General features: G+C 47.8%; 5 protein-coding genes across 5 annotated transcripts; 2 read left to right on the top strand and 3 right to left on the bottom strand.

Annotated features, from left to right (window-relative positions):
• Nucleotides 1–1,647: 1,647 nt before the first annotated feature.
• On the bottom strand, nucleotides 1,648–3,286 carry LAJ45_02221 (uncharacterized protein; the record flags this gene model as incomplete). The annotated part of the gene is made up of 3 exons (XM_046111813.1): nucleotides 1,648–2,930; nucleotides 3,003–3,158; nucleotides 3,253–3,286. 3 exons carry the CDS (start codon nucleotides 3,284–3,286, stop codon nucleotides 1,648–1,650), a joined length of 1,473 nt encoding a protein of 490 aa, XP_045974713.1.
• A 6,361-nt stretch (nucleotides 3,287–9,647) lies between these two features.
• Nucleotides 9,648–11,559, bottom strand: LAJ45_02220 (uncharacterized protein; the record flags this gene model as incomplete). Its single annotated transcript, XM_046111812.1, has 4 exons — nucleotides 9,648–9,850; nucleotides 9,909–10,797; nucleotides 10,870–11,439; nucleotides 11,494–11,559. The coding sequence occupies 4 exons, from the start codon at nucleotides 11,557–11,559 to the stop codon at nucleotides 9,648–9,650; spliced, it is 1,728 nt and encodes a 575-aa protein (XP_045974712.1).
• A 1,415-nt stretch (nucleotides 11,560–12,974) lies between these two features.
• Nucleotides 12,975–14,413, top strand: LAJ45_02219 (uncharacterized protein; the record flags this gene model as incomplete). Its single annotated transcript, XM_046111811.1, has 3 exons — nucleotides 12,975–13,073; nucleotides 13,139–13,886; nucleotides 13,947–14,413. The coding sequence occupies 3 exons, from the start codon at nucleotides 12,975–12,977 to the stop codon at nucleotides 14,411–14,413; spliced, it is 1,314 nt and encodes a 437-aa protein (XP_045974711.1).
• A 1,228-nt stretch (nucleotides 14,414–15,641) lies between these two features.
• On the top strand, nucleotides 15,642–16,669 carry LAJ45_02218 (uncharacterized protein; the record flags this gene model as incomplete). Its single annotated transcript, XM_046111810.1, has 2 exons — nucleotides 15,642–16,331; nucleotides 16,397–16,669. 2 exons carry the CDS (start codon nucleotides 15,642–15,644, stop codon nucleotides 16,667–16,669), a joined length of 963 nt encoding a protein of 320 aa, XP_045974710.1.
• A 536-nt stretch (nucleotides 16,670–17,205) lies between these two features.
• LAJ45_02217 (uncharacterized protein) lies at nucleotides 17,206–21,220 on the bottom strand (the record flags this gene model as incomplete). The annotated part of the gene is made up of 4 exons (XM_046111809.1): nucleotides 17,206–18,339; nucleotides 18,391–19,724; nucleotides 19,785–21,025; nucleotides 21,189–21,220. 4 exons carry the CDS (start codon nucleotides 21,218–21,220, stop codon nucleotides 17,206–17,208), a joined length of 3,741 nt encoding a protein of 1,246 aa, XP_045974709.1.
• Nucleotides 21,221–22,139: the final 919 nt, after the last annotated feature.

The following is a 22,139-nucleotide window of genomic DNA, read 5'->3' as shown; positions in this document are numbered from 1 at the left end:
CCATTAAAAAGCTCTCTTCCATCCCGCTTCTCTCCTCACACTTTCTACCAATGCAAAACCTTACCAGCGAAATCAGATTCAGGTAAGTCACCGCCAGTCGGCTAATACGCACAGTCGAGAAACACGCCGAAATTCTTTCCCGCCCTTAGAACCCATGGCTTTTGCTTCTTTGCCCTGGCTTCGTACAGAGGCCATCTCTCGAGTCTCATCAAACTACAGCTGAAGTGATAGTTTGTAGAGAATCCAAGGATGGTTATTCTTGAGATAATATGGCTTTGGTAAGCCGAGTCCTCTCTCTGATGAAGGTTTCTGCAGGGGAAGCCCTGGAACATAACCATCCACCACTAACTCTTTTTACTAGAAGGGGCGTTGAGTGCCTATCTTACTTCTACGCCCAGCGAGGTAATGTCCCTCCCAGCCCCGTAATCAAAATATTCTCTCGAGAATACTAACCACTCGGCGCCATCGCCACGGAGTCAAACAAATACGGAAACTACAAAATTTCTTCCAAAATATCCAACAAGCTAAAAATATACAGGGCAAACACACAAAATCTACCCAAACACAATACACAAACCTAAAGCAACGGTAAGAAAAAACACTACTCTCGTACCGTACACCGGCTCTAACTCACAAAAACAAAACAAAACAAGAAAGCAACGAAGATGCCCCCAAAACCCTCGAGGTAACCACTCCACTGAGCGTAGAAACCCGCATGTTCACACAAGATCACTCGGGCTTGGCAACCTCCCCTGCCTACCCGGAGGCCCCGGGCCTACTCCAGGTAGCGGTAGGGTTGAGAGTAACCAAATGTTAACTCAATTGAATTCATGGAACAGGGTGATATGGGTCTGGTAGCCTAAGAGCTGATTAACCGACAGGGGCGGGGGATATACTTCCGGTAGCGGCGGAGTGAAATCTGGTGCTGGGGGTGTCCTCCGTCCCCTGCCGAAGAATTACATTTAGGAATCGCAGAGCCATATGGGGGTAAATGATGGAAGATGAATAGCGGGCTTTAGTTGCGATCCCGCCCTTCATTGCCTCCTCTAGGTCTGGCTTCGTTGAATGCAACAACCAATGAGTATTAAATTAAAGCACGGATATCCGGAATGCCGAAAAAAGCATAAGCTGGGTTGTGTAGTACAGAGATAAGTCCCCAATTTAGATTGATGTCAAAAATTTAGAGGTGCACTAATTACTAACAACATTATAGAGGGTAGGGTATAACTTAGGTTTCATCTTGGGCATTCAAACCAATACAGAGGTCTTGTAGCCCTCTTACGAAGAAAATTGACACAGATGAGTGGCACCATATACTCTCAGTAGAGCTCCAAATGAACAATATATTAAAAATCAGTCATTTCCTTATCATACAACATAGCATCCTCATCGTATATTCAAACACGGCTAACGAAGCAGATCATATCACATCACATAAGCTTCGTCACCATACCCCAATTTGGAAGATCAAGAATGTCATTGATCTCCCAGTGGAGTATTTAAGCTACAATACAGAAAGGAAAACCCAAGGAATGAAAGCCCCAGACCCAGAAAAAAAAAGAAAGAAAAAATAATTCCACCCAACAAAGGAAAGATAAAAATAAAAAAACACACAAAAAAAAAGCCGTCCAGTTCCGCTTCTACTATCTAAGCAAAAGCACCCACAAACGCCATCCCAAACGCGCCAGCAAACACCAAAAAGCAAGCCGCCACTCTCCTCTTTCCCGTGAGCACATTCCAGCTCTCGTCGCTCAAGAAATCCTCCGCGAGCAGCTCTACCAGACCCGCAAAAACCAAAAGACCCGACGAGATGGCATTCATGACCCCGACCATAAGAAGACCCGTCTGGCTCTTCGGGCTATACAGTGTGTGTGTAGCGAGCCCAATTGCTTGTCCGAGTGGTGTAGTGAGCCCGTATGCAAGTGCCATCATCCATGGTTGTATTGCCTTTGGATTCCAGTCCAAAACAGCAATTCTGCTTCCGAGCGCAAGGCCCTCAAACGTCTGGTGAAAGACGATAGCGATAAGGAGGACAACGAATCCGGGACCGCCAGTAACGCTAAGCGCCATACCGATAAAAACACTGTGAAACAAGATCCCCATCTCAAGGAGTCCAACCTGGAGAAGCGCCTTCTTATGGACCTGCTGTGGGGTCAAGTTTCCGTTGATGCCGTGGACATGTTGTGGTTCAGCGTCGTTGACGGACTCCGCGGGCTCCTTCTTCTCATACTCAACGTCGACATCATCATCCTCCTCCTCAACCTCGACATTACCCTCCTCCTCAACGGCACACTCATCCGCCTGCGCAATGGTGTCCGACGAGTTCCTCCGGTTGTAGCTTGCAGCTCCCGGGCTAAGTGGCGGCCTCGTTTTCTGCCCCTGCTGCTGCTGATCCTTCCCCATATCACCGTACATCTTCAGTCCCTGGCTGAACGAATGGCGCCTGGACCTTCTTCTCCCCGCCATCCCAAAACCGACCACACCGACACCCCCCGCCCCACCAATCTCCTCGCTTCCCTTGCTCCCGTGTCGCCCCCGCCCCATCACCGCCCTCACCACACCACCCGCACCCCCCCACTCTTTGGCTGCTTTCTCATCCTTGCACTCTTGTGTACACCCCAGCTCGAGCGTTGCCTCCCGATGGTCCGGCTCAGAGAAGCCGCCCTTACACAGACCGCGCGTAAACAGCATCTCGATGACTGTGACGAAAAAGACGGCAGCCATGGCTATCGCGCCAGGCATGGCCGGGTACTGCTTGTTCCAGAACTCGGGTAGGCAGGGGTCATTGAGTGAGATAAAGGCGGTCGGGAGGAGATGTACGAAGGCTGTTGAGATGAGGACGCCGGTACCGAAATGGCGGGCGCCGAAAAGGAATGAGGGTGGAATGCGGAGCCAAGGGACTCGTTTCGCGATGATTGGGAATGCACATGCTAATCAATTGGGTGTTGTTAGTTGTCAATGATCGCGGCTGCGGGCAGGAGAAAGGGGACGGGGGAACATACCGAGTGAGCTTTGTGCTAATACTACAAATAGGGCCATCACATGTAGGCCGAGATTGTATTCTTCATCTTGGGACCGGCCGGCGCCGCACACGGGCACGGAGCGTTTTACGAGCGCATTATCGAAAGTTGGCGGGTTTTGGTTGAACCATGTGTTCCCTAGATCGCTGGAATGTCAGAGAGGCTTTGTTCATAACCATGAAGTCTGAAGAATAGAAGGAATAAAATGAAGGCTGGCTCGTCTCGTTCATACCGGCAGGTTCTGGATCTCTTGTGGGGAAATTCATATTGACGTAGTTGAAGAAGCCGTTCTACAGGAAGAATTTCCAGAGGATAAAAAAAAAAGTTACCCGCAAACAATGCGGTGAGCAATAGCTGGATTGATTGTTTCTACTGCAATGCGGCGGTATATAGAATTTTTTTTGGGGGGGACGTAGAGATAAATGCACAATAAGACGGAGAGTAGGGTCTTGGGGGGCTGCAGCTACCCTTGTTGACTGTACTGGACGAATCGAGCGAGAGATAGGAGGCTCAGCTCTGGATTGGGATTGATGGCAGCAGATCTCGTGTGAATCACCAGCTGGATGGACTGGATGGACTGGATGGAAATATAGCGAGTGATAATGACGAATTTATTAATGAACAGGTAGGCAGCACTGTTGATAACAGGTGGTAGTAATGGAAGTAAGTAGATGATAATGAATGTCCTTCAAGAGGGAGAGAAAAATCCGGGGAGAGAACGGAGGAAAGGAGCAGCAGTATATATTGCCTCCAATGTAATCGAGTAGTGAGTAACAAGGGATGAGATTTTTTTTTGTCGTCAGCTTCATATCATCCATCCCCCATCCATCCCATCCCAGCAAAGAAGTTTTTGTTGCTGCACATGATCCAGCAAAGAACCCTGTTGGACTGATTGTCTGGAGTGGACAAGAGGACAGGCTTTCCCACAATCGGACCTTCTCGGAACCTATCTTGTTACCCGATCCATCCATCTCGTTCCTTCTCCACACAACGGGGAAAATAAAAATATGCTCAAGTAGAATAACGTTCCGCTAAGAGCAGTAGGTGCCGAAGCGAATGAATGAGATCTCGGCTGACACAGCAAACAAACAGCAAACGAACGCGCCCTTGATCTTCCTGCCCCTGTCTGCAGTTTGCAGATTTCAAAGAGACGGAGAGCTAGATGTACGAAGGAGGTCCGGATTGAGGTTGATTTAGAGTTTTGCTTTTGCGAATTGCTTTTCGCTAGCAGACTGGATTGGTGGATGGGATGTATCGCAATTCTTTTCATACCTATTCTCATCCATGATCCTTCCATTCCTTCTTACTCTACCCACTCTGAAGCGGTTTCACGGCCTAGCTTAATTTTTATCCCAGGCGGTTTTCTGTCCATTAAATCCCTCCAACAGCAAGGAAAATCTTTCTCGCAAAACTTGTAGGAAAGAGAGACGTACATGAGTAGGTATAAAGTTAGGTACATTTTGGTATTTAGGGCATCACAACCAATCTACGCGGAAGCTTCTGCCCGCAAGTTGGTGCTGGTATCCAACAATACATGTAGCCCTGATGTCACTCTAGTATCTACCAAGTTACAGCTTGTGTAGATGAAACCAAACCCAGTCCATGGAAAAAGAAGATCAACTTGCAGAGAAACAAGTCGAGCCCCATCCCCCAGCCCCCATCCCCCATCCCGGACCGTCCCGTGCGGTAACCTCGGGAATGGTCTCAACCTCAACTTACTCTACTCACTCGCTCCTCCTCCTCCTCTCCCCACACCCGTTGGAAGGGGCAAGGCGAGAAAGAGTGAGACTGGGATGATGATGAAGTGAAGGAAGAGGCGCCCCGACGCACAGACAAAGTCGCTCCTCGTGTAGATTCCGCATTGGGAGTTTCACGATCCACAACGTAAACGCAAACAGCAACAGCACAGAAAGAAAGAAAGCATATGATCAGGAACCGCCGCAACGCAACACAACGCAACCCAGCGCCTGGCGGAACCGCTGCGCTCGGGCCAATTGTGCTGTCGACACTCCCAGCTAACTGAAAAAATGGATCGTGATCAGAAAGACACTGAGACGAAAGGGACGCTTTTACATTTTTACTTTTATTTTTGCGTGCACGATATCCACGATCACTTTTTCCTTGTAGCCACGATCACCTCACACAGTTATTGTACCACGGCACATAAAGGTTTGATGTGCAACATGCCTGTCTGTCTTTCTCAAATATTCTGTCTGCTCCAGAGACACGGACACGGTGATATTTTGATCAACAACACCTGCCCAAAGCTCAATGCCTCACATATGTAGACTCAGACTCCGACGTAGCAGGAACAGACATTCTCCAACTAATACTAATGCTCTACTCCCGGCCTCTGCTCTACATACTTATTCTACAAGGATCGATGCCATACTTGCGTCTATGATACTAACTATTACTCAACTCCCCATGCACGTTTTTCAAAGTCGCTTGTAACTCAGAACGAAAGTCTCATCTAGCGTCAAAATCACTCACTCACTCACTCATGCTCACTGCACTGCTGCAGTCTCCGATCCCACTCTCCTAGGGACCGTACTTCTAGACAGCTCTCGATTCCTCTCTCCTCTCCTGCATATGATATGTACTTGGATTATATTCACCTCTTTTTCAATTGGCTCCCAATTCCTACTGCCCCGTCCAACCAATCCTCTGGAGCAAGTAGGTACAGTTGGAATACATAACTTCAAGTATCATATACCCTCAACCTCATTCGGTAACCCCGAGACCGAGACTCCGAGTCCACCCGACTGACTGAGCAGACTCAGCCCAGTACTAGTATTTCTCTGACGTTTTTGAACTGGGCCATTATTGCATACACCCAAAATCATGAGCTTGGCGTATTTTTGTATGGCATGCAATATCAGTCGCGTCCACAAACGTCAGAGAAATACGAGTAGAGTAGCTACATGTACCTACTGTAAGGTATGCATGCATGCATCCCCTCCAAACAGCATACCACACCACACACAAAAGATAAACTTAATCTAAGTGCCAGCCAAGCCAGTTAACTACACAATCTACTCTATTCTATTCCTCTCACCCTTTCTCTCCCATCCCGCAATAAATAAAAAGAAACCGCTCAAAAACCAGCTGCAGATCATATTCGGTCCCTTCCGAGTGTGTGTGTGTGGGTGGGTTGAGGTTTGTGGGTGTGGGTGTGGCTGTTTATTAAATACTCTGCATGATAGATATTAAACTACCGTACATACTGCATTTTTTTTTTTGGACGAGCACCGGGTAGACAATGAATGGTGCTGGGTAAAGATTCTACCGTTCGAGAACCGTGGGGGGAGCTTGCGGGGGGAGCCGGAGCTGCGCGGGCGGGGTGGATATATTACTTTGGAGATGGAATGTGGAGATACGTTGAGGTTCAGTTGAGGGGACGATGATTGACGTAGGTAGCTTTTTGTTCCCTATGTATATACCCATACCTACAATATGTAGGCCTAGGGCCCGGGGGGGGAGGTCAAGGTATGTACCCAAGCAGCTCATGGGGGCCTCTCCACAAAAAAAAAAAAAATTCGGGAGACGGAAAAATTCAACACTGTAGAGTAGCCCTAGCTACATGTACATATACTCTACCTAGTGTATGCATGTACTTTAGAGTAGATTTACTCACGGCGCCCAGAGGAGCGCCCTCCACATGCAAATTCTGCACGTCGCACGAAACGCGGATGAAACCGTTGGCTCTGCAAAAAAACTTACTCTAGAGTGCATATGCGGGCCTATATAGCTATAAAATAAGAATAGTAACACCAGAGCAGAGTGGGGTAGAGATCTGCGACTGGAAATGACTGCCTGGTGGGTATTAGTCGTCTATTATGCAGCAGTCGGAGGTAGCTTGTGGGGCGGATGAAGTGTGAGTAAGTGTAAACAGGGTGGTGAGTCGGGTGAGTGAGTGGAGTAGGAGAAGTGAGGAAGTAAGGGAAAGCCGGTAAAATGGTGTGTGCGCTTCTTCACGGAACGTCACTCGGTGGGCTAGCATCTTGGCGATGCACCGGCGGCGCTGGGCACGTCGGGTGTACGTGTTTCATTATCTATCTGTAGCATTTCGAGTTTTGTGCTTATCTACTCGTGATGATAGTCTATAGAGAGGAATCTATCGTAACAATAGAGATAGGGTGTTTGAGACCGCTTGCACTGGAGGGCTCTAGTTCGGGTGACTGGAGGTGGATGGGGTGATTTGTTGGCCATTGGTGCAGCTGCAGTACTAGTACTTTGTTGTACGGTAGGAGGAGGAATTCTGTGTGTATCATTCCACAAAGCACTATGTAGGTGTACGTTACTTAAGTACTTGGTAAACCAAGAGTTAAGGACGTAGATGGGAATATATACATGTACATGTAGTTGTCAGGTCGCGTATCTTACCGTATATCTTCCGGATCGTGTGTATGTAGTGCAGATAGCTCCGGGCATCGCCCACTAGTGTATCCAACCCTCCGGGAGAGATGCCATACGGGCATGGCCGGAGCTCCGTGCCGACTGCTGTCTCTGAGCCTCTCGGTATGTCGGTCTAGCTGGGTTTGCTTGCACCGGATTGCGTATCTCTTGTCTCTCAATGCAGGTTATCATTTCGATTGCAAAGAATCAGGGAAACCAAGAACTTAGGTGCCTCTCGCGGATGGTGATGTCTATAGCTGCTGTGTCTGCGTCTCTATAGCATCTATAACTTCTCCTCATATGCTACGCAGATCTAGATTATCGATGATGTTTTCAGACGTTGGGGTGAGAGTAAGTTAAGGTTCCATGCAGGCACTCCCGGGAAGGAAGTGCATGCACCGCGCATAAACCTTAAAACTTAAACCGCCCGCCCACCCACCCATCAAAACTGGGAGTCTATACCGGTCTTTGTCCTTCGAATACGAAGAGGGAAGAGGCGGAGGACAAGCAGCTGGTAGTAAGGGTTCGCAATTAATTTCCTACATGTACAGTAGCCTCTGCTTGAATTATACGGCACTGCACCATTGGGGGTCAAGGTCAGTCGTGGTACCTTTCTTCCCCATATTTATTATGCTACTTTATCACGGTTATAATTATCTCTTGCTTTAATATATATCTACATCTCTGTATCAACAAGGAAATTTTTAAGTAGAAATATAGCAGCCCTCGGGGGGAATCGGACCCCATCTCCTCTGGCAAACGTCCTACTGATACCCAAATCGAACACATTATATCAACTATGCTACCGGAACCACTGCTGATATAGTGGGCTCTGAAGCGGAGATAAGTACCACTCGATTGCAGATAAGGGAGATAAAGGGGATCTAATATAATACCAAATTTGCAGGCTTTTGGGTATGCAGCAGTTTAGTTTGGAGGGGGCAGCCATCCCGTGTGACTCCTACACCAGCTGCATCTACTCTTATAGTATGGATACAGGGCATACATACCTTAGAAACCTCCACCCCGCCGACCCGCCCCGCCCCACGATTCGTGGATCTATTATAAGGCAAAAATTTACCTAGAATTCACATCCCACCAGCAGAGGCTCTATCAACTATCTCTACCACCCGGTGACTCTGATCTCGCGGGGAATGTTGCTGTAGCTCGGCGCGAACTTTGCTGAGACGAGTTCCAGTCATGAGGTATCACTCGGATAGCACAGGTGTTGGGGGAGTCTCGAGACGTTCCCTAGATTAGTGGAAAGCTGGCCCAGAAAAAAAGTGAGGGTAGAAATGACAGAGACTTAAGGCTCGCGGCTTCAGGATGCTCAAACACTTTTTTACACGTGGCCTCTTGCTGGGTCAGTATGTTTGTTCTACATAGGTTTTACTGTGGCCTGTTTGTTCTTTTCAGTATGCACTGGGTCTTCAGACACCGCTCAGGCTTCCTAGCACACCGTTTTGAGTTACTAACAAAGTGTTATGCTTTATCAAGTATGCACTACACCCCATCCTACGTTTCCCTGTAGGGTGTTTAATCTAGTGGAGTAAGCTAGGGGTCTAGGACGATTTGGCCCAGGGGTTGAGGCCACGAACATGGCGAAGAAATTCTCTTTATCTTTGTCACTCTACCACACGCTTCATCAAGACCGTACCTACATCCCCCCCTTTCGAATTGCTACAGTTCCTAATAGGGCCATGTGTAAGGTTGCATGCAATTAATGAATTAAACAAAAAAAAAATATGACTATGTGGTCACCAGATATCACTCGATTGAGATGTCTAATCTGGCGTCATCCCAAGTTGCATTTTTGTCAACGCTGGGAGTAGATAAAATATTTAGGACTAAAGAGATGATAACTGTGCTCAATCTTTGGAGAGAATCGTAGCGGGCGTTGTCCTATAGTCCTATGCAACGTTGTTGCCCTTCCTTAGGAATAGATTTGGTATTTAATCTATCTTTGAGTTCCGCCCCAGATTCCGAGTCGAGGTTTTGCTTGAAAGTGCCACGGAAAATGCCCCGGCTCCTTGTTTTTGATCATGGTGCCGGGCTTTCTCAAAAAAATATTTTTTATGTATGTGGTAAATACATTTAGTATTTCATTTTTCGAACTTTTACGGAATGACCGGGCCGGGTGATGCTACATTGAAGAGAGAAAACTTGAAAGAAAAGAAAAGAAAAGAAAGGTATGCTACAACTGTCCAAGGCTATTCTAACAATGAACAGTTAATAATACTTTGCAGTGACACTGCCATAAGTTTTACCCTCAAACTCAAACTCAAAAGTCAATGTTGCACTCTCTACCGTCATGATGAGATTATAGTTGATATCATAATACTCAAACCCGTACGGACTCGTTCTCTTTGGAAAGATGTCCTTCGGTATTGATGCCGGGAGTCTCGACGTCAGTTTACACACCAAATATGTATCTATAACGCATATAATTAGCACCATTGAAATAAACCTATGGAGCGCCGGGAAACTCACCAGTACTATTCGTCTTGATTGGCGCCTCATCAAGCTCACTCGCCACCAAATCATCCTCAAACACCATCTCCTCGTCCCAGTGTGTCTTCCACCTGTTGTAGAACGGGAAACTGATTGGTTTATCCTCACTAACCTCATCACCCTTCTTGATATACCAGAAAGCACGATCGCGCACTCTTGGTGTACCATCAAATGAGCTGAGATACTTTTCTGCCTCATCGTGAACATTAGAGTCAAAGGCCTGAGTACAGTTGACACCGTAATTTCTTCTTGCGTGACGGCTTCTCACAATGCCTCCCTCCAGCCCACGCAACACAGCACCACGCACCACGGCACTCCACGCGTTTGTGGGTTGCAGAATCTCGACTTCAACATCAGGATTGCGGGTACTCTTGAGATCCTTAAACAGTCGCTGCCGGAGGTATTCACTTGCACCGAAACCTCCGACTAGCAGGATTGCGGAGACGTCGAAGCCGTCGTCACCGCTCTCAACAGCATCCATCTGCTTCTGCACCAACCCGACAATCTGGGAAATCACGGGGTCAAAGATCCCCTTCATCTCCTCTCGCGTGAGGATGAAGAAGCCGTCCTCTACACCCGCCTCTTCATTGTCCGCGACTCCGGGAATGGGGCAGGAGAAGATGTCCTCGTCCTCATCCTCGTCCTCGTCGCTGAACGTGCGCTTGAGGAACTCGTCGAAATGCTTCAACATCACGATGCGGCCCTTGGGCTTCATGGCGTTGAAAACATCGTCGCCGATCCGCTTTCGCACAAAGTTCTCAAAGTTGGCATTGATGTATGTAGATCCACACATGCCACCGGTACCCACTGCGCACTCCTTCACTTCAAGTGTAGGTTTGAGCGCCGTGATTTGGTAAGAAATAAGATCCTGATCATTGACCCCCCAGTTAGTCGCCCCCAATTAAAGGACCAAAAAGAATAGAAGTCATGCGCAACATACCACCGTACCACCACCACAATCAACCACAATGAACGTATCATCGACCCTCAGCGAATTCGGCTGGATGTCTCTCAATGTACACACCGCCGCCGCATCGGGCTCACTAATCATTCTAATCTTCGTTCCCTCGCCCAACCCGGCCGCCTCCGCCGCCCGCAGCGTCGTCGCCTTCGCCGCGTCGCTCCACACCGCCGGCACAGTCATGACCCAGTCGATCGGCGTGGCCTCCAGGAACTCTTTTCCAAAGTTGCGCTCAAGCGTATCGACCGTGTGGCGCTTCAGCGCGCCGAGATAGTCGGCCACGACGTCCACGGGCTCTTTTCCGGCGGGGATGAGGTGCTTGGTCTTGCTGAGGGGCGAGTTGGCCGAGTCGCTGTCGTACTTGCTGGGGTCGAGGAGCAGCTTGATCCAGATGAGCTTCTCGGACTCGAGAGGCAGCTCGAACCCCCATTTGAAGCTGGTGCCGTCGGCGGAGTAGGCGATTTCTGTGGGGACTTTTTCGGAGTTGCGGTTACCGCCTGCTGGCCAGCGCTGGATAACGTTGATTTCATCGGGAGTTGCGGTGTGGGCCTGGAAAGCTTAATTAGTTATCTGGCAGAAGGTTGAGGAGTTTTGGGGAACTACCCATGCTACACCGGAGTAGGTTGTTCCAAAATCGATACCGACTTTGAGGGAGTGAAGTTTAGTCATGGTGGGATATATCAATCTCACTGGTTCTCAAAGTAGTTTCAGTATTTCTGAGACGCTCAGGCGTGGATATAGAGGAAGGAGAAAAGAGGTAAGTTGCTATGAGCACTTTCCAGAAAGACTGATCTACTGATTCCCTTGAGAAAGAAAGAAGGAGAAATAAGTAGAACCTTGGGGGACTCTTATAAATATAACCAAGCTCCCACCTGAACAACCACAGTAAACTAACTCCCTCACTTACTTACTACATGGTAGGTATTCCACTCCTGATAGTCAGCCTCATTTTTCCATAAAGGCCGCCCAATAGGCAGCAGCCTGTGTTTTCGGCACCACAGCGTGAAACACGACATCTCTCCGATGTGAGTCACACAAAAACCTTCTTATCATGAACATATAATGTACCTACAGTCCAATCCCCAGAGCTGCTGAGCTTACTGATCTTCACCCGCATGGTGGTTGTTGCTGCCTTGTTGAGGAGCAAGGCTGTACCGGCATTATCCACTATCCAATGGTTTCAGCTGGGTTAGGGTTACACAAGCATTTAGAATTCTGACATGTCGAAAAAATGTGGGGGAGTAGGTATTCCGTGTGAGGAGGGATGAGATGCATGCAGGTTGGCTTCAATCAGGACAATTGCAGTTTGGGTAGTTCCTTTTGGAATGACTCGTTTTAATTCCTGTCGAGAGACTTTGTTCTGCTTTGGGGGTGACTACAGAACGGAGGCTCTTGGAACATGGAATTGGATGAGTAGAAGCACAGCTACAGTCATTTTTGGGGGGAGTCGATATTTTCCGTCAGTCGTATGAGATCGAGGGCTTAATGATTGCGACAGCTTTACCCCAGCACGTCCCAAAAAGCACATTATGCCAAGGTGCAACGCGACGGGAGCTTCCTGACCTCTGAGCCTCAGCCTTACCGGGTTTTGTATGGATTCGTTAATCTCCAGCCTAAACCATGTTGAGATATATGTCTACCCCCGCATGTTAAGTAAGTAAGACTCACAACAGCGGGGATACGAATGTGCGTACGAGATGGGGTACGCCGGAGCAGATGGGGTGTGTGGTAGAGTCAGAATATTGCAGCCTAGAAGTCACTGTGCAGCTATTGCTTTTAGCGATGCTACCTGAGGTGTTTGAACATAGCCTCCAATTCTTGCTTGCATAGCCGCTTGATGATAGGCAGACGTACAAATATTATCTCTTGTAGCTGCCTAGAGGTGGTATTTATCCATGTTTTGACTTGGAGATTAGTATTGATAAGGAAAACTGCACCCTCCCCCACAAGAAAAGGTGCTAGAGAATAAGAACTAAGAATCTGTGAGAAAAAAGAGTATCTACTCTCTTTCACTGTTTGCAACACCGGCCTTTTGGATAGTTCCAGATAGTTTATTGCCGTCGATACAGAATACCTTGGACAATATGACTTCAGCTTTCCGGGGTATGTACGGGTGGTCATCAAAGTTTGCAGCAGAGGAGAACAAGAAGCTATCTGACGAAGATCTCAAATTAGTCGAAGAGGTATATACCATTACTTTAGTTCTCAAAGAAATAAGTATTGCAAACAGACAACTTACCAGCTTTAGATCTCCAAACTCCAAGTCACCAGCAGCCCCCCAGATCCAGCGATCAAGACTCTGCAAACACGGCTCCTAACATCCACAAACAAAATCGCCCACTTAACACGCGAAAATGCTGATCTCAAGTATCAACTCCAACGGCTCAATGAAGAGCGCAAACAAGCCGTCGAGGCCGGTGTTAATAAAATTCTGGAAAAAGAATGGCTTCCTGTCTTCAGACAGCTCGATCAAGATAACAAACAGCTTCATGCCCGAAATATTGCTTTGAATCGCCATATCTTCAATGGAGAGAATGAGCTTGTCCATCTACGTGCCGAGCAGGCAGAGATGAAGAGATCCACGCACATCGCTGAACAGGCTGTGAGGAAGTATGAGCAGCAAGTAAATAAGCTGACCGAGACGATCTCACGCAATGGACCGAAAGAAGAGGCTAGACAAGGGACCGCGCGAGATGACGACTATTTTGCTACTGAGTTCTCAGAGCTGGTAAACGGAGTACAGCAGTGGGTGTTTAGACATTTTAGAGGCGGGGCTGAGGATAGATTGGCCGGTCTAGAGGGAGACTTGAAAACCGCCTTTGAGGAGTGTGTTCATGAAGCCGAACCGGTAAAGAAGTCGAGGGCGCAGTTAGACGCAATCTCAGCGATGGTAGTATGGATGTTGAATAGAGATGTATTCCAGGCGTTTAGATACCTGGCTTTTGGGGATCTGCAAGAGCCATTTGCAATCTTGTACGATACCATAGAGGGGACTGGTGAGTATCCAGAGATTATCTGTTTCCAGTATAACAGCTAATAATTTTACCAAAAAATAGAACTTCAACGACATTTATGGCGCTCAAAGACTGTTGACTTGTTATGCAAGCACCCCGACGTTCTTGCTGCTTTCGCCACAGCGGTCGAAGCTCACACGAATGATCTCTCCGCACTTTTCACTCCCCTCTGCGCTAAAACCTCTAAGGTTGAGCTACGCACCAAGTCTCTCCATGCGCTTGTTGAGAAGACCGCAAAGCTAGCTCTGGAAGTTTCACAACAGCAGGCAGCCTTTGACTTGTGGCCGGTTGCCCCTGGGGAAGAGTATGATACGTATTCGATGGAAGATGCGGCAGCAGATGCAGAGGAAAGAGAAGATGAAGAAGATACCGAAGCGGAAGTTAGGATACAGTTATTCCCAGCGGTGCTGAGGATGGACTTTGATAGAGATGGAGTGAGAAGAGACGATAATCCCGTGGTGGTGTTGAAGGCAAAAGTTGTCTCGAAGCCTGTGGCAAAGATCGAGTAAAAAGGGTAATGAAAGGGGTTTTTTGTTTATTTTGTAGGCATATACTTTCAGCGTTCGAATTCTTCGACTTCGTAGAGGGAAAGATAAGGTTATCGAGAGGCGGATGATTCCACCGAAGGGTTCTTGTTGTAGTGATGTGACTGTTCCATATAATCTCTACAAAGTCTTTTGTACTGTTTTCTAGGGTGTCCTTCACAGTATCAGAGAGTTCCCATACACATGATACACTCTGCGGTGTTGAGTGTGCGACCGATATTTTGATTGCTAATTAGGATATATATTTAATCGTACCCTGCTGGACCATATAAGCTCCTGACGCATGGTGAAGTGTCTTTCACAATGTGAAATTCACATGAAGTCACTCGATCACCTGACTCCTTGATCCTAATATCCCTTAAGCTATCAATATATTAGCAATCTTTTATAGGCCAACAAGCAACAGAAGATTCAGGCAATAGGAGACTGATCAGGTCAAATAAATGATAAGAGGCCCTAGGCCTTAGTAAACTACTGATGTTATAGTACCCATAAAAAAAGAGTCATGTTTCTACAGAAACTCATACGTACGAAGTAGTTGGGATCCTGGTTATTGTGAACAGGTACGAAGGCTTGTAAAGGGCAAAGAAACTCAAAGAAATGATGCCATAGCTTGATTACTAGCTCGGGCGAAAGTTTCCCTCTCCTGTTATACTGATTAAGCACTTTGATCTTCAACACAAAGTACTAGTCATTAGCCGTACTACATCCATTGCCTGCTGCTTGCAATCTTGCAGTCTTTGGATTGGATTTTTTTAGGTACAATATCGTACTTAGAAGCATCCATGGCGTGATACCCAATCTATCTACTTTGGACCAAATCCAATCTTCTCATGCTATATATATGACGGGGATACTAGTCGGCGAGGTATCAAGTTGAGTTGATTTTTAAGCAAAAATCCAAATTAGTAATAGCCTGACAGGGGTAAATGATCGATTAACCAACTTAAGCTTTTAAGCCCCCACGACAAACAAGGCTTAGCTGGTAGATCACCCGTATATTTGAAGGAGCTGTCGCATATGTCGATTGGTAAGTTGCGATGATATTTCGGCTTCAAAAATCAGTATATTCGTATTTATGGTGGAATAAGTCCGATATCGTGGTATATAATAGGCCTTGAAGGATCACTAGAAATAAGCACCATCATCAGCAAGAAGAACAGCAGCAATCAGCGCACTAAGCAAACACAAAATGTTCTCAACTAACTTAATATCCTTCCTCCTCGCTCTCTCCCCGATTGCGACTCTCGCAGCCCCCCATCCTCCTCCTGAAATCACCTCGTACACTCTTCCTGGAAACAACACCCGCCCCGAAGGTGTAGGCCGCCAGCCCAACTCTCCTTACTTCTATTCCGGGTCCGTCACCACAGGTTCACTCTATCGTGGCGATATCTACACTCCGGAAATAGAAGTTTTCATTCCAAACACCCCTAGCACCTGTCTCGCCGGGATCAAAATCGATGATCAAGACCGCCTTTATGCCGCCGGCTGCGCTAGTGGTTCCGTCTTTGTTTATGATGTTAATACGCGCGATCTTCTGTATACATTCACTGTAACCTACAGCGGGGGATTTTTGAACGACCTGACGATCGCGGACGATGGGACTGTATATATCTCTGATTCATACCGCCCTTACTTGCTCTACATCACCCCGGATCAACTCGCTGCGGAAGAGACAGAGCAGGAACTGAAAGTCTACACAAGGCTTGATTCAGTGATCCCTTACACAAACGCAGGCGACGGTGTCCATATCGGAAATGGGCTCGTGGTGACAAAGGACCAGGAATTTGTGATACTGGGAAGCTGGGAAGGCAGGGCTATCTACCGTATCTCTTTGGATGATAGCAAGGAAATTTCTCCTATTGACTTGGGTGGAAAGACGGTATATATCCCCCGACCCATACACATGATATGTGGTAATTTCTGCTAACAAAATTGAATGAGTAGGTTGGTAAAGTTGATGGTCTACTCCTCCGGGGCAAGACTCTCTACTCCGTTAACTCCGACTGGGACATTGGGCTCTTTATCGATGTTATAGAGATCGTGTATCCGTACCTTGAGGCGACACCAGTGGGGACTCTCACGAGTGATTTGCTGTATGGGCCTGCGACTGCGGCGTTTGATGGGGATGATTTACTGGTTACAAATTTCCAAGGGAACTTGCCAAATCCTCATCTACCCTTTGATATTGTTAGAGTACCACTATGTCAGAAAGCATGAGGAGAGTTCACGTAGTGGTTGAGCTAGTTTTTATAGATACATGTAGTGATTAGACTTCAGTGGCAATATTAGAGTATTATCGCTTATAAATGGATAAACAAGATCCTAGTCATGAAATATCACTCGTCGCTTTTAAGGAAATACTCCGGATTTATGTTTCAGGGCTGTAGCTTCGCTATCACGGTACCATCACTAGGTATAGAGATACATGTAATACTGAGTGAGTACAAGTAAGTTGTAAAATACTCATACATTTTGTTAAATTGTTTCCTGACCCATTGAGCTATTCTCAAGGTAAAAACCAACCAGTTTCTAGAAAAACCCCCTGACCCCGCCGAGAAAGACCCTACTATTCAGAATATCACTCACTCTCAACACTAACTAATTCATACGCTCACAATTCGCACTAAGCGAGAAGGAGGCGCTTCAAATTTCTACCAAACATCCTCTACGAAGGGAAGAGAAAAAAAAAGACACCAAAGAAGGAGAGAGAAAAAGAAAAGAAAGAAAAAGCCAACCTGGCTCAATAAGTACACTTAGAAAATATCGTCTACGTCCTTCCATTCACCACTGTGCCTCATGCCCCAGTAATCGCCCTTCGCCTTCCAGTACTCCTCGCCAGTGACTTCACAAACCGCCTTCTCGAACCATCTTGGCTTCCACTCCTCGCCACTCTGCTCCCGGTCTCTCCTCTTCGCTCGCTGCTTCTCCTCCAACCTGTTCTTCTCTGTAGCCGCAAAGTCATATTCTCCTTCTTCCATCGCTCTCTGGTCGGGTCGGAGACGTGTATCAGTAGGGCAGAGTACAGGCTTGAGATTATCAGGGATTGCGTTAAGGGTTATGCTGAACGGGGTGAGATTGAAAGGTGCTGGTGGGCGTGGGTGGTTCTCCCAGACCAGGAAAGCAGGGTTTGAGCCACCGCCGCCGTTAGCAGGAGGTGGGGCCACCGCAAGATCCTGGCCTGGAGAGAGGCGGGCGTAGATTTTATCATTCCATCGGCCACCAATGCTCCACACTTGAATTGCATCGGCGTTGAAAACCCGTCCCTTAACCTCATATGCGGTTGATACACGCCAACCTCGTGCCTTGAAGTCGAGCTGACAGCTTTCTCCGGTGGTCCAGTTTTTGATCTCCATAAGACCGTAGTTGTCGACTGTTGGGGAACCTGTGATGATACCAATAACGGACGTTGTGACCTTTTTCCACGTGTACAATTCCTCTCCTCCGTCAGGAGTTCGGAGACGAAGGAACCATGTACCGAGCGGGTTGATGTCAAAGCTCTTTCCGTAGAATTTACTTCGAACGGCCGATTCACCCCAATAATCCCATTTCTCGGCCTCAGCCCATGCCGCACCGATAGGAGGATGGTGGGAGACTTGCTCGATCATGAAGCGGTAGTTCTTGTCAGGGCGGACGTATTCATAAGTCTCACCAAGAAGAGGGTTGAAAGGCTTTGCGACACGATCAATGGTTGACGAGTACTCGGAAGCAGCAAAGGCGGCAACATAAACCATTCTTTCGGTAGAGTCGGAGCGATCAGCAGCCAGGTCAAGAAGATCGGTATATTCCATATCCTCCGCTACACGCTGAAGTAGCGATGTAGGTTCATTGAAGGAGACTGGAAGTGTCATCTTTGTCATATCCTTTCCAATCATGGATTTCAGAATACCCTGCTTACTGTCAGTATTTTCTCACTCATAGGATATCACTCGTGGTCTTACCCAAAGCGAAATTTTCGGCCTATCGTCTGCATCCATGCTCAACTTTGCTCTTGGCGGATCCTCATAACCCTTAAAACTTGTCTTGACAGCAACCAACTTCTTGTGTCTCAACACCAATGCTCCTTCCGTCTCTGTAACGTCCCCTTCGGGCCCTTCGCCAAGAGCCATATTCCTCTCTGAAAGTCCTGGGCTCTTAAGGCTCATGACACTAATTGGCATCTCTGAAACAACCTCCACCTCACCGCTGTCAATTGCGTCAAAGAATTGGTCAGTATCCTCATCGTCGGAGTCACTGTCACTGTCCGCTACAAGCACCGGGCTCTTCAACACCGAACCAACCCTGGCAAGTTCGACACTATTCAGTTGTCCATCAAGGTTCTCCGAGGTGCTGTGATCCAGTCTAGGGCTCAACGGAGCGCTACCACTAGTTCCTCGGAGAACCTCCTTTAGCGCACGTTTGGCCTTCTTCTTCTTTTCGCGCTCACCAGCTGCTTTGCTCTCGAGAGTTTCTTGCTCACGTGCCAAGACAGCCATATTCTCCTCCCATATTTTTCGAAGACTGATCTCCTTCTCAATGCGATACCGCCAGTAGGAGTCGCGTTCCTTGCTCATTGAGAGAAGTTCCTCAACAAGTGTTTTAAGACTGGTGACAGCACTTTCATAACTACTCAGAGCTCCAGTAACCAGAGGATCACTGAGCGTGAGGTCGGGGTTCTTCGCATGTTCGAACTGAACAGCAAGTACAACTTGGCTAAGAAGATCCAACTGCAACCTTGCGGAATTTCCTAATAGAGATAGAGCATCACTGGTTGGCGGTTCATGGTGTCCGTTAGAGCTATTGTCATCATCATCCACGTCGCCTTCCCGCTCATCCCCAGAGGCACCGCTGCGGCTGCGGCTGGATTGACGATTTCTTGACGGGCCGCCTGTGCTCTGCTCAAAAAAGTCACTTTCCTCACCCTCCGTTGGAGCAACAAAGCTGCTACCGGTACGGAGGCTTGTTTTTCTATTATCTCCCGAAGATCCCCCAACGCTGCCGCGGCGACTAGATGCTGTGTCGTTGTCCTCATGACGTTGCTGCTCTCGCATCCGTCCCATCCGCTCGGCCTCGCCGGCTTTCCGGCGCTCCTCTTCTCTCGCCTCGTCTTTGGCCCATTGTATGGCATTGTTCAGGGTCCAGTACCAGCGTTTGGCCTCGACCACGTGATTTGCTTTAAGGTGATATTTGACGGATCCTTTGCCATGGATCTCAAAATTCTGTTTGTCTTGTGCATCCATGTGAAGTTTGGCAATCCTCATATTAATTGCACCTCGGCAAGCGGAACCAATATCGTCTGTAGATGTAAATATTAAGCAAACATTTTTTTGGGGGGGAAGGACATGGGGACACTTACCCTGATGTTTGTAATAACTCAATACCCCATCTTCAAGCACAAACCACCGGAGCTTGTATCCGCTGGTATAATTTGTCCATTTCTTCAGGTACCCCTTCATTTCCCTTCCTTCCTTCCCAGCGATGCCAGTCGCAAAGGTTTCCCCCGCAGTAGCCAAACCAGTAGCAGCGACTTCTGCGGCACTCCCAAGAACAGCCCTCTCCTCTATTCCCCGAGCAGCGGCTTGCGCAGCAGGGCTCTTCTTGAGCATGTTCTTCGTTTTGTCATCCTTTGTTACGTCCTGCGGCAATTTTCCCTTGTTATCTCTCCTAAACGGATCCGCGCCGTGCAGCAGGAGGATCTCGATTAATCTTGTATCCCGCCTCCTGGCAGCATCATGTAGTAGTGTCGATCCACCGCCATTAGTAGGTGGTTCGAGGGTATTGAGGTCTAATAGCCCTTTCACCCTTGGAATTTCCAGAAGTTTTTCGATCCGTTCGTAGTCCTGCTCTGCTACGAGTCGGGTCAACTTCTCGATTGTTTCCTCTAGAAACATACTTCGCGCCAGCTGTAGCATCTGAAATACCGCCGGGGTCCTTGAGATCTCCAATGGCGTTCGATTATTATAGTTGTGAATACTGTCATTAATCTCTGCTTGCTTCAATAATAGCGATACGACCTCTGCCCTTCCAAGCTTCGCCGCCGTATGTAGCGGCGTATTACCTGTCGTTGGATCCCGATGGTTGATATCCAAGTATGGCAATCCGGACGGGGTAGCCGCGTCGGTCGTGGTGGTCGACAGGATATACTCTATCACCTCAACTTCGGCACACTGCACAGCCAACTGTAGTATAGAGCTCCTGATTGCATCATCCACTGAACCCTCCCTGATGGTCTTCGAAATAGCCATAGTGTCTCCATTCCTCAACGCTTCATAAAGTCGGAACGTGCGAACAGTATCCTCAACGCTTTTCGCATTTCCGACTAATACTCCCGAGCCGCCGATCAGCGATGTCGCAGAGGTGTTTGCAGTCGAGGGCAAAGGTGGTGGTTCTTCCGTGATTGGCTTAGATGATGGTGATCGAAGTGAGATGCTTCGTTTCGGCACTGAAGCGGTCGAGGAGTTCGCAGGTGTTAGGTACTGAGTTGATGAGTTTGGGGTTACAGCGGCAGACGCGTTGCGGGAATGTGATTTGGAGGGTGAGTTGCTGGAGGATGAGTGTAGGAGTGAGGAAACCATTGCGGAGCGGGTCCTACGATGCCTGGATGGAAATTTCATAAGTAAGCTAAACCTGAAAGCTTGATAAAGTGATCAAAAAGAACAAAGGAGTGAATGAATGAATAATGGAGGCTCGAGTGAACGGGACGAAGATGGGGGAAGAATGATGGAAGGATCACGGTGTAAGTTATGAAGGAAAGACTTACCCTCCATCATTACGGCTGCTCCCCTCGGACATTGCGGGTAGACGAGCGAGGGAGGTGAAAGTGAAAAAAGTTAACTAATTTGGGATGTGCGGCGTTCCCGGTGGAAGATTCAGAGAATGGCGAGCGTTCAAGCTCGGTGAAGCGGGGTTCAGTAGCGGGTTATGATGACGATGATGATGGTATGTATGTATGTATGTATGATGGGGGGAGGTTGAGGAGGGAAGATGCGGCGACAAGAGGTTTTATTTTAGGACACCAGGATGGGGGATTGATTGCTTTTCACGTGCTTGGACTATACGCCAAGTTAATCGTTATTCAAGATCGTGGAGTTCGATGTCTAGGTGGTGGTGGTGGTGGTGCAGTGCAGGTCAGATGGACACCGGAAGATGAGAATGACGGTAGTGGAGGGGCACAGAGAGAGGTGTATGTGAGTAGCAAGTATTTAAGAACCAAGAAACCGGTGACGAAGCTGACAGGAACTTGACCAATAAGGGGGATTATGAGAGAGAATAACCTTTTGTTCGATTCTTTACAGCAGCAGCTGCTGCGGCTTTGAGGTGTTATTAAAAGTTTAGGGAATCAATCCTGAAGGTTGGCGGTCGCACCAGCTGATCCCTACTATTTACGGTCGCATCCAGATTGTAGATCTCGATGGACCCTTGCGACTAAAATTCAAATATCGCAGCGGTCTTGCTGTCACCCTTCCAAATGGAGTATTTACATACGTACTAGTAGAGAACCATTTCTCTATCAATAGAGGGAGCGTAGAGTACCAGTGTTGAGATACCCCACCCAACCCCCTCCCCGTAGCACTGATACCGACAATAGGTCCCAGCGTCTATATTTCTTGTTTCTACATGTCTAAGATTTTTGCATCAACCAAGATTCTGATTGCCTCTGAGACAATCAACCGCGCGACATGAAAAGTTGACGCGTAATCAATTTCAACAG

Source organism: Morchella importuna (assembly GCF_003444635.1).
Source record: "Morchella importuna strain M04M26 chromosome Unknown Morimp01GS004, whole genome shotgun sequence".
NCBI lineage: Eukaryota > Fungi > Ascomycota > Pezizomycetes > Pezizales > Morchellaceae > Morchella > Morchella importuna.
Note: the sequence above shows the minus strand (reverse complement) of the source record. Positions and strands in the feature narration are given on the sequence as shown.